The 17,037-nt window shown below is 32.7% G+C and overlaps 2 protein-coding genes and 1 non-coding gene across 3 annotated transcripts; 2 read left to right on the forward strand and 1 right to left on the reverse strand.

The window, feature by feature from the left end:
- Positions 1-6,832: 6,832 nt before the first annotated feature.
- LOC11444430 (putative disease resistance protein RGA1) lies at positions 6,833-7,426 on the forward strand. Its single transcript, XM_003619391.3, has one exon. It carries the CDS (start codon positions 6,833-6,835, stop codon positions 7,424-7,426), a length of 594 nt encoding a protein of 197 aa, XP_003619439.2.
- Positions 7,427-8,860: 1,434 nt separating this feature from the next.
- LOC112416163 (U6 spliceosomal RNA) lies at positions 8,861-8,961 on the reverse strand. Its single transcript, XR_003006474.1, has one exon. It is a non-coding gene; the product is annotated as a U6 spliceosomal RNA (small nuclear RNA).
- A 166-nt stretch (positions 8,962-9,127) lies between these two features.
- Positions 9,128-13,261, forward strand: LOC11445459 (disease resistance protein RGA2). The gene is made up of 2 exons (XM_003619392.4): positions 9,128-12,604; positions 12,877-13,261. Exons 1-2 carry the CDS (start codon positions 9,310-9,312, stop codon positions 12,978-12,980), a joined length of 3,399 nt encoding a protein of 1,132 aa, XP_003619440.2. The 5' UTR covers positions 9,128-9,309; the 3' UTR covers positions 12,981-13,261.
- The last annotated feature ends 3,776 nt before the right edge of the window (positions 13,262-17,037 follow it).

The following is a 17,037-nucleotide window of genomic DNA, read 5'->3' on the forward strand; positions in this document are numbered from 1 at the left end:
ATTGTATTACAAATCAAAATAGTTATAATTTGTACAAATCAATACATAAAAAAATAAGAACTGAATTTTTTTAGAATCATAAACGATGGAAAACCCCAACCATCATAATATCATATGTTTCTTTAGAAAGAAAAGTTTTGCGTTATAGAAAATAGATAAAAATAAACATAAATAAAAAAGAAGAAATAACAAAGAACATGAATGTAAAGCAAAATTAACGTTTGAAGCATTATGATCTGCAGTGTTTATCCGAATGATTTATTTATATAGACATTTTTGCAAGGATACGTTAGTATTTTGCCGTATCATGTACACATTCAAAATTACGTCATCAATAGTATTATCACGGCAAATCTTTATTTAATTATTATAAAAATAAACCCATTTATCAGTGTTAATGTATTTAAATGTATGTGAATGCAACCAAATAAATTTGAAACAATTTTCACGATAAATGTGTTTGGGCCATTTTAATAAAGACCATTATTAATTTTTTTTGTTGTTGGGGTGGCAGGGGTTAAACTCCAGTCCTTGCATATATTTATGCATTGTCCCTATAAACTGAGTTAAGCTCACGTAGACAAAGACCATTATTAATTGATTTGATATTCATCATTCTAAACTAAAATTTAAATTCCATATAGCAATTTAAATGATGATAAATATGATTAAATTTAAAGGCATGTGTTAAACTACATTTTAATGTATTTTAATATACATTTTTTCAATAATGTATTTTAAAATACATGATTGTTCATAATGACATAAATGATATGGGTTGATTTAACTAATTTAAAAAAAAAATATGTGCGGCTGTCCATACTTAAAAATAAACATATCTAAACTGTTTCTTTTACCGATACTTAAATATGAATTTGTAAAGAAAAAAAAAATATTTGTTTTTGGAAAAAAAAAGTTATTTAATAATTTTAGTTTTATTTTGAATTTTGAGTTTTTAACTGGGATATTTTGAAAATCGTATGTATTTTTTATTATAACTTTTAACTCGGTTCAAACAAAATAGAGGTATATGTTTCTTTATTTTTTTATTATATTTTCTAACTCGGTTTTTAAAAAATAAATAAACATAGGTCATGTAAAAAAAACGATATCATGTTAAAATTATTTCAATGCATAATTCTTTGACCAAATCATATCAATAATATTTTTAATCAATATGAAATATATATTGCCATTTTTGGTTCATGTCATATTAATAATAGTATTATTTTTGGAAAAACAATGCATCAATTTAGAATATTTCATAAAAAAATAAACATAAGATAATTGCAATAAATATCAAATGCATAAGAATGCTTGGTTTAGTTTATGGTGTCACGTGTCATAACCATACTTTGATGGGTTCGTTAGCATTTTAATTTATGATGTCACATGTCATAACCAAAAGAAGAGAAAATAACTTCCATAATGGAATATGAAATAGGTCCTAAATTTATATTATATAGAATATAGATATAGATTTACCTCCCTTCAAATACATTTACATGTATATTGTGATTTTATCTTCAATATTATTCTTTTTTGCAAAATTACATTAGAGACCTTTTATCTTATTTATTTGTAACACTTAAGTCATTTATCTTATTTTTCTAACATTTAAATCATTTATCTTTTAAAGAGTATACAAGTTTATCAGTTTTATATATTTTTTATTAAAAAAAGATGAGTTGGCTAGCCACGTAAGATTATTAATAATAATTTTATTCTTAAATAATTTATTATACTAAAAAACTCCAAAAAGGCAACTTTCATAATTTTCTTCATCGACTTTCACCACACTGATCACAAAACCTTCCCGATTTCAATGGATCATTGTGCATAATTGAAACCTCACATGGCAAGCAAGAAATAGTGGAAAAAAATTGAAAGGAAAATTTGTTATTTTTCGAAAGATCAAGCTTTCAGCTTTACTGAAAAACCAAATCCAATCTCCAGAGAGCATGCTCATAAAGGAAAAACATTCATTCCTCACACATTCATTCCCTAATCCCAAACCAACCCGGATTCAATTATTAAAAAATCTCCACATTTTGAATAGAAAAAATTAGGCTTAAATAGGTCTTTAGTCCCTACAAATACAAGTCATTTGAATTTTCGTCTATAAAGTTACTAATCCTTCCAAATTGCCACTGCAAATATTAATCTTTTAAATTTAGTCCTAATCATTTTTTTTTTGTGAGGTGGAGGGGGATTAGCTAGGTGGTAGTGACGTCACACCAACTGACTGGGTAAAAGACTTGATAACTCAGCAAAAGCCACCTAAAATGACCATTTTACCCTTAATGACTTCAAATCCATGTGAAAAGACAAAAATATCCCTTTCTTCCTCCTTCTTCATCCCTCTCCAAAATCCAATCCACCCTCTTCTTCAACAATTCATTCCTCTCCTTCAAACAACTCAAATGGCGTAGCAAACATATTCCTTCGAACCAAACACAAATTCACTCATTCAAACACATCACAAGAATCCAATCACAAAAAACGACGCAAAATCAATAACCTCACCCTCATCGCGGTTCAAAATCATGGCGATTCAGCTTCGACAACGTCTTAGGTAAATCTTCAAGAACTCGTCCTTTGACCATTTCACTTCCGTTTTCGATTTTGAAGAAGTCGTTGAAACCAACACCGACGGTGTAACCATTTGTAGCTGGAAATTGAAAAAGGGCTCCAAAAAGACCAAGATCGAGTTTAGTTTCTTCACGAATCAAAGAACGTGAAGATGTCGATAACTGCAACCTTATTTATTTCACCCATTGTTGATGGCTATTCCATCTTCTTTGGCGCTCTCAAACAATATGAAGAAATAAAGCCTCCACTGGACAAATTTTGTTATTAGAATCTCAAAAGTTTAATTGAGGAGTAAATTGTTGCGATCTTTTGTTTAATTTAATTCCAAGAAGGGTCAATGAAATTGAGGGATTCCGTTTTGCTTAATTTAATTGAGGAAGGTGAAGTAGCAATAAACGTCGCAAGAAAGGGGGAGTTTGAATTGTGACCCTTTTTAATTTTAATCTTGAAACTTTAAATGAGTTTATATACTCAAGAATAAAGTTCTTGGTAATGGTTAGATAAACAATTTATAATACACAATTATTTTTTCAGATTTAAATAGATTTAGATTAAATGTATTTATTATGATTTAAACTATTTAAATAAGCACAAATGTGCTAATTTCCTTTCCCAAACTCACACTTTTATCTCCCTCGCCCACTTGCTCCCTCATCACAGATGTGCTAATTTCCTTTCCCACACCCACATGATCTCCCTCATCCTTCTCATCTTCCACACGGTCAACTGAACGATCAAAACGAGCTAACCTAGCATTGACCCGAAAATTACCAAACCAAACAGCATTAACCGCTTTCAAAAGTTTACCGACATCTCTTACTTGAGAAAATTTAACAAAACCATAATATTCCCCACGTAAGTTACGCCTACTAGGAACCACAACATCCTCATGAATGCCACAGACTTCAAAACCTTTCCTCAGATAAAAATTGGACAATTGCGGCGGAAAATTTGTAAAATAGAAAGTAGCAAACCGTTTTAATGAGGTAGCTGCAATGTCTTCCTCCCTGCCAGAACTGATCACAGTCTGCTGCCCACAATAATCCTTGCGGTTGAAAGCATCACTCTGGTGCGGTTTCCAGAATGTAGAACGTCCTCGTAAAATGGTTGCACCACCGCGATACCCAAAAGAAACCCTAGATGAACCCCTGCCATCAGCTGTCTTCCACAAACCAGGATTAACCCTAAACCTAGACTGTCGAATTCCATTGCCAGAAAAACCTCCACGCTGCTTCCTCTCCTGCTGTCCGTCATGACCAAGGTCAACCTGTCGTCGCGCTTTCCGACGTCGCAGTCTCACAACCTGTCAATCATCCCCATCCCTCCCCGTTTGTGGCACCCCGCCAGGACCCCTTACCCCCCGTAGAATCTCACCTCTGGCGAACGGTACCGGTACGATGACCCTTGGCGCAGCTAAAGAGCATCGCGTCTCTCACTCACTCTCTCGTCTCTCATCTCGTCTCATATCACATCACATAATTAGATATGCATAGTCAACATGCCAGTGCCACTCAGCTCGCCACGTCAACAATTCTGCACAGTCACATGGGTCAGGGGCTAAAATCAAATAATCTTATTTTACAGGGTTGGAATCTAAATATTTTTTTTATAGCGGGTAAACCGAAACTCGTCTAAATTACAGGGGGTAAAGATATATTAACCCTTAAAAGAATCACATATTTGTCATACCCCAATTTTTGACCTAAGATCCCATTTCATTTGTCTTTTGGCCTAGAATTTTTTGCCTTTTTAGGAAAAATTTCGGTAGAGACATATTTTAAATACCTCATTTTTTGTTCATTTTTTTTACCACTCTTTGTAGTCATTTTATTCTAGTCCTTTTCGTTATTATTATTATCATTATTTTATTATGTTGTTTGTTTTTATTTTTATTAAAAAAGGCATAAAATAAAATTTCATCAAGAATAGTCTACTAGAACGTTCTCCAGAACGTTCTGGTCGTACTACGAGTGAGATAAAGTGACCTCATTATGTCCCATCAAATATGCCCCTAGATTACAGCTGCAGAACACCACACATTTTGCTTCAAAAGTGCATGGAACTAAAAGAATGTTCTTGAGAACATTCTGGTGAAAATTCAAAGGGATAAGAATGACATCATCATGTTCCCTCATGTTGCCACCAGATCACAACTGTTTTTTCATCACGTGTGGTTGTCTCAAAAAGGAAAGGAACAACAAGAATGTTCTTAAGAACATTCTCCATGTCGAAAATTTTGCAACTTGGACACTCTTTCTCTCAAAGCAACAAAGGACAACACTTGTAGCTTCCAAAGAAGTGCCAAACAGCTGTAAAAAACAAGTGGCCTCCAAACTTCTACAGCTTGCATTCACGTGTCCACCTTTTCTCTTTGCAAGTTGGAAATTCCAGAACGTTCTGTCTGAACAAAGTTCACTTTTTTTCTCATTCTTGCGCACCAAGCAACAAAAACATAAGCACATGGGCTGTTTTTTAGCAAGGAAAACACAGCTGTTTTTGTCTGTGAAGCTCCAAGTCTTTCACCTCTATAAATACAAGCATACCTCAATGGTATAAGAGAGGCTTACACACAAAAGAATTGAATCTCTCTCAAAGTGAAGGTGCTCACTACTTTCAAACAAAGCTTTTTTTCTTCTTTCTTTCTTTTTTTTTCTTTCTTTTCTTTCTCATCACCATCAACAAACAAACAAACAAACAAAAAACAACACACCCTCATTACCAAAACAAACAAAAATCAAACAAAACAACCTTTCTTTTTCTTCCTTTTACTCTCCCAAAAAGGTATATCATCTCCCCTTTCTTTTCTTTCCTCCTTTTTCTTTTCCTTCTCACCTTTTCCTTTCGTTCTTCCTCTTTCTCTCTCCATATATATATATATATATTTTAATTTATTTTACACTAAAATACACACCTCAATCCAGAGTGCTCTGGTCCTATATTAACTGTTAATATTATATTTTTGTTTAATTTAATTATCCTCCAGAACAATCTGGTCCTTGTTAATTAAATTAATCCAGAGTGCTCTGGTCCTAACTTAACTGTTAATATTATATTTTTTGTTTAATTTAATTATTCTCCAGAACAATCTGGTCCTTGTTAATTAAATTAATCCAGAGTGCTTTGGTCCTAAATTAGCTGTTAATATTATATTTTTTTAATTTAATTATTCTCCAGAACAATCTGGTCCTTGTTAATTAAATTAATCCAGAGTGCTCTGGTCCTATATTAACTGTTAATATTATATTTTTGTTTAATTTAATTATCCTCCAGAACAATCTGGTCCTTGTTAATTAAATTAATCCAGAGTGTTCTAGTCCTAGGTTAATTGTTAATATTATATTTCTCCAGAATGTTCTGGTCCTGCATATATTAAATACTATTTATATTGTTGAACTAACAATCTTTCCTTCACACTCACACACTTTTATTTTTTATTGCTCTATTAGTTTAATTTTCAGTTATTATTTAAAAACAACAAAAACATTCAAATATCAAAAATTCATAAAAAGAACTTTTCACAATAAACCTTGATCTTAAATCAAGTGACCGTCTTTTTATTTTATTTTTCTTAATCAAATCTCAAATCAATTTTAATTCTACTTCAAGTCTATTTCCTTCAATCTAAAAAACACATATCAATTCTCATTTGCCACTTGGCTTTTTATTTCAAACCTTTTTTTTCAAAAACTAATAAAAAATACAAAACCAATCAAACGTCAATTTCTACACCGAACTACGAGGTTTTGATCCCTCACGGGTACGTAGGCAGAGGACTTTGTCCTTCCAAATCAACTAAAAAACAATTTTCTTTTTTTCTCTTCAATTAAAATCAATTTTCTTTTCCTTATCAACTCATCAGTCAATTCCATTTTCATCTCTTTAAAAGCAAGTAAGTTGAAGCACAAAAAGTTAAATAAAATCAAGAGGTTCTCGTAGAGTACTACGAATATTTAGGGTGCTAACACCTTCCCTAAATATAACCAACCCCCGAACCCTAAATCTCTTCAAAATGGGTTGTTTGGAACTTTTTCCCCTTTAAAAAAAAATTTGTTCAGTCGTGAGATAAAAAGTGAGTCAAACGCCAATCAAATGGCCTTGACCTCCGAAAAATGGCGCGACAATATTCATATAGATAATCATTGAAAACAAATAATTTAGCATATTCATCTTCCTAAAGCAAACTTTGATTCATATCCTCATTGTCCAAACTTTGATTCATTTATGTTCTCTTATCTGGAAAATGGCTGATGTTTTACTTGGAACTGTGATTCAAAACCTCGGGTCGTTTGTTCGAGAGGAGCTTTCGACCTTTTTGGGTGTTGAAGAATTGACACAAAAGCTATGTGGAAATCTCACCGCAATTCAGGCTGTCCTCCAAGATGCTGAAGAGAAGCAAATAACGAGCCGTGTTGTGAAAGATTGGCTGCAGAAGCTGACTGATGTTGCTTATGTTCTTGATGATATATTGGATGATTGTACAATAAAATCAAAAGCACATGGAGACAACAAGTGGATCACCAGTTTCCATCCTAAGATGATTTTGGCTCGTAGGGATATTGGAAAGAGGATGAAGGAGGTTGCTAAAAAGATTGATGTTATTGCTGAAGAAAGGATCAAATTAGGATTACAAGTGGTAGTCATGGAGGATCGCCAACGAGGAGTTGATGAAAATCGCCAAACTACTTCTGTCGTCACTGAACCAAAAGTTTATGGAAGAGATCGTGATAGAGAGAAAGTTTTTGAGTTTCTGCTAAGTCATGCTCTTGACAGTGAAGAACTCTCTTTCTATTCCATTGTTGGTGTTGGTGGGCAAGGAAAAACAACACTTGCTTGAAATGGTGTGGAAACATGTTACTGAGATCGTGTTTTACCTTTTGTGAGGTTTTTCCTAAGGATTTTGAAATGGTGAAGGAAGAACTGATCCATCTTTGGTTGACTAATGGATTCATCTCTTCCATTGGAAATTTAGAGGTGGAGCATGTTGGTCATGAAGTGTGGAATGAATTATATGAGAGATCATTTTTTCAAGAAGTCAAAATTGATAATGTTGATATTGACTTCAAATTACTAATTCTGTAAAAGCCAAAATCGTGGAATGTTTTTGCCGAAGGCAAATCGCGTTCATATGTTAATTGAAAGGTAATTGAAGCATGAAATTAAATTGGCCTTTCACTTTTTCCTAGGGTTATGAAGTGCCGAAGTTCCATTAGGTTAGCCCATCCATGAGTCTTGTTAAATAAAAACTTGATAAAAAAAACTCTATATACAAAATAAGAAAGGCAAATTCTATGGTACATCCAATAAATTTGGGTGTATCGGTACACCAAGTCATAAAATTAATAATAAATGAGTTGTTTTTTTTGATGAAAAATAATTATTTTCTATCATTGACAACTAAGATAATTAAATTTTATATATCAAAAGCTTCGACGAAATAAAAATTAATTTTTAAGAATTTTTATTACTCATAACAATGAATATTGATTATTTTTTATGACAAAATGTAAATTTTGTAATATGATCCTTATAAACAATGAAATGATGGTTTTTCTTATGAAATGATGTTTTCTAAAATATAAATATTGACAAATACCTTTTTATTTCATTAAAGTGATCTTTAATTTATATATTTTTTGAAAAAAGAGTACCGGTACACTCAAAATTGTGAGTGTACCATAGAAGTTCCCAATAAGAAAATATTCCTTAAAAAAAAAAAATATTAACAAATATCATTACGAAAATGGTTTTACCATCTAAACGTGTTTAACTGCGCATTTTGTTGTCGATTTGTGTTTTCACTTATATGTAATTTTTATATATATACTTCCCTTCCAAAAATTATTCACATGAAGAAGAAAACAAAAGAAGCAGCACTACAAATACAGCAAAGACTTTGGAATGCTGTCAAGTAAACATGATTTGCGTGTAAGGTCGTGATCCACCATGAAGACAATGACAATTTCAAAAAAGCAGATTTACAAACTTTATTAAAGTATCTTTCTAAATAAATGTATTAAACTTACAAACCATAAGGAGAAAAAGGAAAGAAAGTGAAGATAACGCTAAAGACTTTGAGAGTCTTTCATAAAAAACAAAATAAGGTGACTTGGAAATTTCTTAGTCTTTTTTCTTAATAATCCTTTTTCTTTTTTTATTATGTTCAAGACAAATGCTAATTATTAATTATCTTTTGACAAGATGTTAGTAATTATTGTTAAATTTATAATAAACCGTAGTCAAGAACCATTTCTAAGAAAACGAAGAGAGTAAAGATAACATAGAATTGTTTTGTGCGTGTCATCTTTGCGCAAGGGGCCATGCTAATCTTGTCTGTATCATTTCAACTTTATCAGATGTCCCCAATGGGACAAGATAATGAAATCATACACTTGAAAGTGAACAATTTTACTACTCACAGAGCAAATGAACGGACATGATGAAAAGATTCCCAACTTTGTTTTTTCCTCACAACTTGTAACACTATAGTACTAATATTCATTGTTAATATCCACTACACAACTTGTTCTAATCCTCACTCTCATGTACAATAATTATTGTTTTTTTAGAGGAGCCAGGTTTGAAAAGTAACACGAGAACCTTTCAAAGATAATAGTTAAAAACAAATAATTTAGTATATTCATCATCTTCCTAAAGCAAACTTTGATTCATATCCTCACTGTCCAAACTTTGATTCATTTCTGTTCTCGTACCTGCAAAATGGCTGATGTTTTACTTGGAACTGTGATTCAAAACCTCGGATCTTTTGTTCGAGAGGAGCTTTCGACCTTTTTGGGTGTTGAAGAATTGACACAAAAGCTATGTGGAAATCTCACCGCAATTCGTGCTGTCCTCCAAGATGCTGAAGAGAAGCAACTAACAAGCCGTGTTGTGAAAGATTGGCTGCAGAAGCTGACTGATGTTGCCTATGTTCTTGATGATATATTGGATGATTGTACAATAACATCAAAAGCACATGGAGACAACAAGTGGATCACCCGTTTCCATCCTAAGAAGATTTTGGCTCGTCGGGATATTGGAAAGAGGATGAAGGAGGTTGCTAAAAAGATTGATGTTATTGCTGAAGAAAGGATCAAGTTTGGATTACAAGCGGTAGTCATGGAGGATCGCCAACGAGGAGATGATAAATGGCGCCAAACTTTTTCTGTCATCACTGAACCGAAAGTATATGGAAGAGATCGTGACAGAGAGCAAGTTGTTGAGTTTCTTCTAAGTCATGCTGTCGATAGTGAAGAACTCTCTGTCTATTCCATTGTTGGTGTTGGTGGGCAAGGAAAAACAACACTTGCTCAAGTGGTCTTCAATGATGAAAGGGTAGATACACACTTTAACTTGAAAATATGGGTGTGTGTTTCTGAGGATTTTAGTATGATGAAAGTTTTGCAGTCCATCATAGAATCCACCGATGGAAAAAATCCAGATCTCTCGTCTTTAGAATCAATGCAAAAGAAGGTTAAAAATATTTTGCAAAACAAAAGGTATCTACTTGTTCTTGATGATGTGTGGAATGAAGACCAAGAGAAATGGAATCAGTTCAAGTATTTTCTGCAACGTGGAAATGGCACGAAAGGTGCATCAGTTTTGGTCACAACCAGACTTGACATTGTTGCATCAATCATGGGAACTTATCCTGCTCATCATTTGTTAGGCTTATCTGATGATGCCATCTGGTATTTGTTTAAACAAAAAGCTTTTGAAACAAATAGAGAAGAGCGTGCAGAGCTTGTGGCAATAGGCAAGGAGTTAGTGAGAAAATGTGTGGGTTCTCCTCTTGCCGCAAAAGTACTAGGAAGCCTTTTGCGCTTTAAAACTGAGGAACATCAATGGCTTTCTGTAAAGGAAAGTAAGTTTTGGAGCTTATCCGAGGACAATCCTATCATGTCTGTATTGAGACTCAGCTACTTTAATTTGAAATTATCACTGAGGCTGTGTTTTACTTTTTGTGCGGTTTTTCCTAAGGATTTTGAAATGGTGAAGGAAGAACTGATCCATCTTTGGTTGGCTAATGGATTCATCTCTTCCGTTGGAAATTTAGAGGTGGAGCATGTTGGTCAAGAAGTGTGGAATGAATTATATGCGAGATCATTTTTTCAAGAAGTCAAAACTGATAAAAAGGGTGAGGTTACATTCAAAATGCATGATTTAATTCATGATTTAGCTCAGTCCATTACAGGAGAAGAATGTATGGCTTTTGATGATAAAAGCTTGACTAATTTGTCTGGTAGAGTTCACCATATAAGTTTTTCCTTTATTAATTTGTATAAACCATTCAACTACAACACCATCCCTTTTAAGAAAGTTGAATCTTTGCGAACTTTTCTTGAGTTTTATGTGAAGCTTGGAGAGTCAGCTCCATTGCCATCAATACCTCCTCTTAGAGCATTACGTACAAGGTCTTCGCAACTTTCGACACTAAAGAGTTTAACACATCTGAGGTACTTGGAAATTTGTAAAAGTTGGATCAAGACCTTGCCTGAGTCTGTTTGTAGGTTGCAGAATTTGCAAATTCTAAAACTTGTTGGTTGTCCACTTCTTTCTAGTCTTCCCAAAAAATTGACACAGCTTCAAGATCTCAGGCATCTTGTGATTAAATATTGCAATTCATTAGATTCAATGCCTTCCAATATCAGTAAGTTAACTTGTCTCAAAACTTTGAGCACTTTCATTGTGGAATCGAAGGCGGGGTTTGGTTTAGCACAGTTACATGACCTACAACTAGGAGGCAAGCTACACATCAGAGGCCTTGAGAATGTATCTAGTGAATGGGATGCTAAAGAAGCTAATTTGATTGGTAAAAAGGAGTTAAATCGCTTGTACCTGTCATGGGGTAGTCACGCTAATTCGCAAGGTATTGATACTGATGTTGAGCGAGTACTTGAAGCCCTTGAGCCTCACACTGGTCTCAAGGGTTTTGGGATTGAGGGTTATGTGGGAATACATTTACCACATTGGATGAGAAATGCATCTATTTTGGAAGGCTTGGTCGATATTACATTCTACAACTGTAACAACTGTCAGCGGCTTCCTCCACTTGGTAAATTACCTTGTTTAACCACTCTTTATGTATGTGGAATCAGAGATTTAAAGTACATTGATGATGACATATATGAATCTACATCCAAGAGGGCTTTCATTTCATTGAAGAATTTAACTCTGTGTGGTTTACCAAACTTAGAGAGGATGTTGAAAGCTGAAGGCGTAGAGATGCTACCACAACTTTCCTACTTTAACATTACAAATGTTCCCAAGTTGGCATTGCCATCCCTTCCATCTATTGAACTCCTTGATGTTGGTGAAATAAAATACCGGTTCTCGCCTCAAGATATTGTTGTGGATTTATTCCCAGAGAGAATTGTGTGTAGTATGCATAATCTTAAATTTCTTATCATCGTAAACTTCCATAAACTCAAGGTATTACCTGATGATCTTCACTTTCTTAGTGTCCTTGAGGAGCTTCACATTTCAAGGTGTGATGAACTTGAGTCTTTTTCGATGTATGCGTTCAAAGGTTTGATTTCTCTTCGAGTTTTGACCATTGATGAATGTCCTGAATTAATATCCTTGTCAGAAGGTATGGGAGACTTGGCTAGTCTTGAGAGACTTGTAATCCAAAATTGTGAACAACTTGTTTTACCAAGTAATATGAACAAACTAACTTCCCTTCGTCAAGTGGCAATTTCGGGCTACCTTGCAAACAACCGGATATTAGAGGGCTTAGAAGTTATCCCCTCCCTTCAAAATTTGACTCTATCATTCTTTGATTACTTGCCTGAATCGTTGGGAGCCATGACTTCTCTTCAAAGAGTAGAAATCATTTTTTGTCCAAATTTAAAGTCGCTACCAAACAGCTTTCAAAACCTCATAAACTTGCATACGTTGCTTATTTTTCGATGTTCTATGTTGGTGAAACGATGCAAGAAAGGAACTGGGAAAGATTGGCAAAAGATAGCTCACGTTCCTGAATTGGAGTTAATTGCAGAAGACACATACTATAGTAATATACTGAATCCCTTGCTTATTTCATCTTTGTCTTTATGTAGCACCGACACATTTCTTTTAAGGCGTATCCCGATGTCTCACACTTACACCGAACCGACGTATGTAGTTACATTGAATCACTTGACTTCTATTTTCTCAAATTATTATCAGTGTCTAATGTTTGTGTTAGTATCGTGTCTAATATCCATGTGTCACTCAGTGCTTCATAGATCTTGTTTTTCTCCCAAATGTATGATGATTTCTGACATATTGAAACTCTTGATGCAGTGCGTAATTGGAAGGAGGAAGATAGAGATATTTTGCGCCATCGTTATCAGGCTATCGATATATTTTTCAGGAATCAGTTTAAATTTATAGTTGATGCATTGTGAATGAACTTAATGGCATATATAGATAACATGTAGATTGAACTTATGATAGAGTAGTTCTAAACATGCATATTGTGCAGAAGTGCATTATATAGATAGATTCAGGATGAAATATAATCATAGAAAGATGTCAATTATTTATAAGATCAACACACTTGGGTCTTATCATTAATTGTTGTTCCTACTCAGAAGCACTGTGGTCTTCAATTGTTTTTTTTTTAACAAACTGTGGTCTTCAATTGTTGATTTTAAGAATCATTGTTGACATATTATCATTTCATCAAGGTAGCTAGTTTTGATTTGTACTGATATTTGATGCAAGTGAAATGTAACTAATTGGTTATTTCATCAATGACCTTTAAACTTATTTTTTTAAATATCGGTATCCAACCCTAAAATCGACATATCTAAAGGATTTAATTCCATCGTACACTTGTTAGGCCTCATTTAGGCGGTGTTTGGTACAAGAGAATTTTCAAAGAGAGAGTTGCCTAAGAGAGAAATAGCAGAGAAAGGGTACAAAAGTCATAGCCAGACTTAGTTCACAAAAATTATCCTCATTTCATGAGAGCACTCTCCAAAGTTTCAAGCCAACATCATTAGACCAACCCAAATGACTTAATCATCATTTAACATTATTCGTCATTGTTGTTCAAAAAACATTATTCGTCATTCTTTGAGTTTAAGATTGTAAATTATAATCAAATCAAATCAGGTATGAGGGTCCAAGTGTTGAATAGTAGGAACTATCCATAATACATTGACTACATTCAATGCAACAGGAAAAAACTGGAGGAATATATGAGATGAAAAAAGAAGGAAAATGAAGGTACTACTAGGACATGTTAGGTGTGTAGATTAAGAAATTCTTGAGTTTACCACCTTGATTAAATGACAATCTAGCTCTACATGTTCTCTCTATTATGGTGAACATAATTGTTTATGGTACTTAATGCAGACAAGTTATCACATAAAACTTTCATAGGTTGTAATCTTTTCAAAGCCTGGTGGATTGTTCATGTACACCACTTCTTATAGGACAGGGGTTGAATGTGGACAGAAGATTAGGACTACAGTGCTCAGTTACATTTGGTCTGTTCGATCTAGATCCTATTTTCCAGATTTTAAGTTTGGATTTTATATTTATAAACGATCTTGTTGAGTGTTGCACACATATCTTTAAACTTTAATATCTTTAATTATCTATTATAAAAAGTTATAAAAATTTGATATTTTGAAAATATTTATTGAAATAAATCCAACATCTTACATGATATCACTTGTTTTTATATAATCTATATCTATCTATCTATATCTATCTATCTATCTATCTATCTATATACATGTATTCTAACCTACATTTTGCTTAGGTGTCACCTTACCAATGCCTCCCTTTCTAACTATTTCTTTACATGCATTCTCTCTTATTCTAGGCTACACTTTGCTTATGTGTCACTTCACAAATGCTCCCTTTCATGTACAATAATTTTAATTCTTTACTCACTCATTCTATGCTAGCTTCTCCATTATTTTTCTTCTAATCACATTTTGCATCCACTTTTCCTATTACTAAGTAACCGTTACCCACTCTTCCATTTTCTCATAATTAATTAGTAACCGCCATCACACAAAAAATGTTAATGTTCTTCAACGTTTTCTTTTATGTCCCTTCACTATTTCTTCTTCCGTTTGTTTCCATTTTTTTGTTATATATTTTACATTAGTTTCATCCATGTATTCTAAGGTACAAGTTACTTATTTGTCAGCTCACCAATACCCCATTTTTAATCTTAAGCATTCTCCTACTTTTCTTATGTGTCTCTCCCTCAAACAATTGCCTCATATTTTTAATCATTCATAATAACATAACATTTAAATCACTCCTTTATAACTCTTTTAATTGAAATGGCTAATTTAATTGCTAGACTCTATGAATTCTAACGTGCATAATTTTTGCAATCAAAAAGTTTTTACATTTACCATGACATAAATCATTATCTATGGATTTCATAGTATATATTGTACCTTCTCCAAGAGAAAACACGGTGGTTCTTAATTCTAAGTTTCGGTTGGTGTATTTGGCAATTAGCAATATAGTTTTTGAGTTTACTCTCTATGTTGTAACCAGGCGAGTAAAAGGATGTATTTTAAAAAGTTGTTCTTTTAATTCTTTCTTTTGCTGCCCATACAAAGACTAGGAATATTGAATTATTTTTGGAGATTTCTCATGCAAAACCAGAATAAGGAAAAGCTAGCAACTTCATCATGCATGCATCTTAAGCAACAATGTAAGACGGTCGCATGATTTTTTTTTCATCTCCAGTTTTATTTATACTATACGTATAATTTGAACAATAATAATTTTTAAGCTTTAATTTTCAGATTTGGATCTCATTCTTAATCGATAAAATTGGGACTTCGAGAATCTCTTAGTCATGAGATTACCAACACTTGATCAATGCACATTCTTCCTATCATATGAGATTTTATATACCATATTTTACTACACTAATTTTGTGTTTAACAATTTTTTATTGTTTAAAAAAAATTAAACTGATGTTTAACTTTATCACGGGCAGGCCATCTCATGGGTTACTCTTTATACTTAATGTATATTCTTTTTACTAATATGTGATGTGATAGAAAGGGAATCCTTTGCTAAAAAAAAAGGGAATCCTAACATCAACAATCGATTAATTCAAGTTGTAAGTGATTTGAACTCCTTAAGCAATTTAGCAATATATTTTTGTCATAGAGTTTTTTTAATGGATTTTTGTCATAGAATTATTAACTGGGTAGGAAGATAAAAAATTCAATGTTTTTTTTACAAGAATAAAAAATGCAATGTGATTGCCAAATGAGTCGATCATACATGCCATTGAAAAATATTTATTTTAATTAACAGTTCAATTTATGCAGCTTATCTTTTTTAGAGATAAAACTCTATTACTTACATTTCAATTTTATAAAACTCCTTATTTTTTTTTAGAAATTATAAACTTTTATCTTTACTTTATAATAATTAATTAGTAACTTCCAAATAGTTTTCTAATAAAAAATTCAAGTAAATGTAACGATGATGTAAACGTTTCAGAAACTTCCATGAAAAAATATGCCAAATAATAAACAAATTGATTATAGTGCTATGTGCATATGATTTAAAGTCCACAACTCTAAACATTCAATGTATGGTTCAGACACAACTGAAGAGACGGTCAATCATAGTTATAAAATTCATTTAATCGAAATTATGGCCTTTGAATTTTGACGCACGCATTATTTTAGTTTACTTTCTCCATTCAAGAAGAAAAATGTATATGATTTTGAGATTTTTTTTTTCTATAATACCAATTTTCTTAATGATTACAGCAAGAATTAGAAGATATCATGTGGGTTTTCTCTCACCAGAGAGTGTCCAATTGATCCCTCACTCTTCATTTCTCTTTGACTCATGTGGTAGTCACAAATTAGTGATTTTTGACACAAACCTAACTCTGTTTATTCCCACCCTTTATATTTCTATTCATTCAACTAGGAATGAAAATCTACAGGCCATTGGAAAGACAAGAGTTGAGAGATATAGAGAATAATGCCCCTAAAATATGATATATAGAGAAGGGCAAAGGAAATTATCCAAATTACACGTTGTGGTAGTAGTTTGCTTAGGATCCTATAAAGTGGTAGTTTACATGTCTTTCCACTACGTACCCGCATATGTTTTTTTCACCTACCAAATATTGTTTTTTTCGCATTATACTCTAATTTTAATTTACTAATAAATTTCTACATTTTTCTCTCTCTCTCTCTCTCAATTTGATGCTTCTTCTTTTCTCTCATACAATATCTCTCTATCCAATAAATTTTTAATTTTTTCCAAACTATCTCACCAATAAAATTGATGGGTCTTATGACTTCCACTCTTTCTTATTTTTTTAACACTCATAGTCTTTTGTTTTTTTCATCTGAATTGTTCTTCTATTTTGTTTTTTAATTTTTTTAACATGTTAGTCATCTTATTTATAGAATTTAAACTCTTTATGAAATTATTATTGCAGGTAAC

The sequence above is a fragment of the Medicago truncatula genome, chromosome 6 (genome assembly GCF_003473485.1).
Source record: "Medicago truncatula cultivar Jemalong A17 chromosome 6, MtrunA17r5.0-ANR, whole genome shotgun sequence".
Classification (NCBI taxonomy): domain Eukaryota; kingdom Viridiplantae; phylum Streptophyta; class Magnoliopsida; order Fabales; family Fabaceae; genus Medicago; species Medicago truncatula.

Coding starts and splice junctions, on each gene's coding strand:
- LOC11444430 (XM_003619391.3), top strand. CDS start 6,833: ATGGCTGATGTTTTACTTGGAACTGTGATTCAAAACCTCGGGTCGTTT.
- LOC11445459 (XM_003619392.4), top strand. CDS start 9,310: ATGGCTGATGTTTTACTTGGAACTGTGATTCAAAACCTCGGATCTTTT. Junction 12,605..12,876: donor TGCAGAAGACACATACTATA/GTAATATACTGA, acceptor CTCTTGATGCAG/TGCGTAATTGGAAGGAGGAA.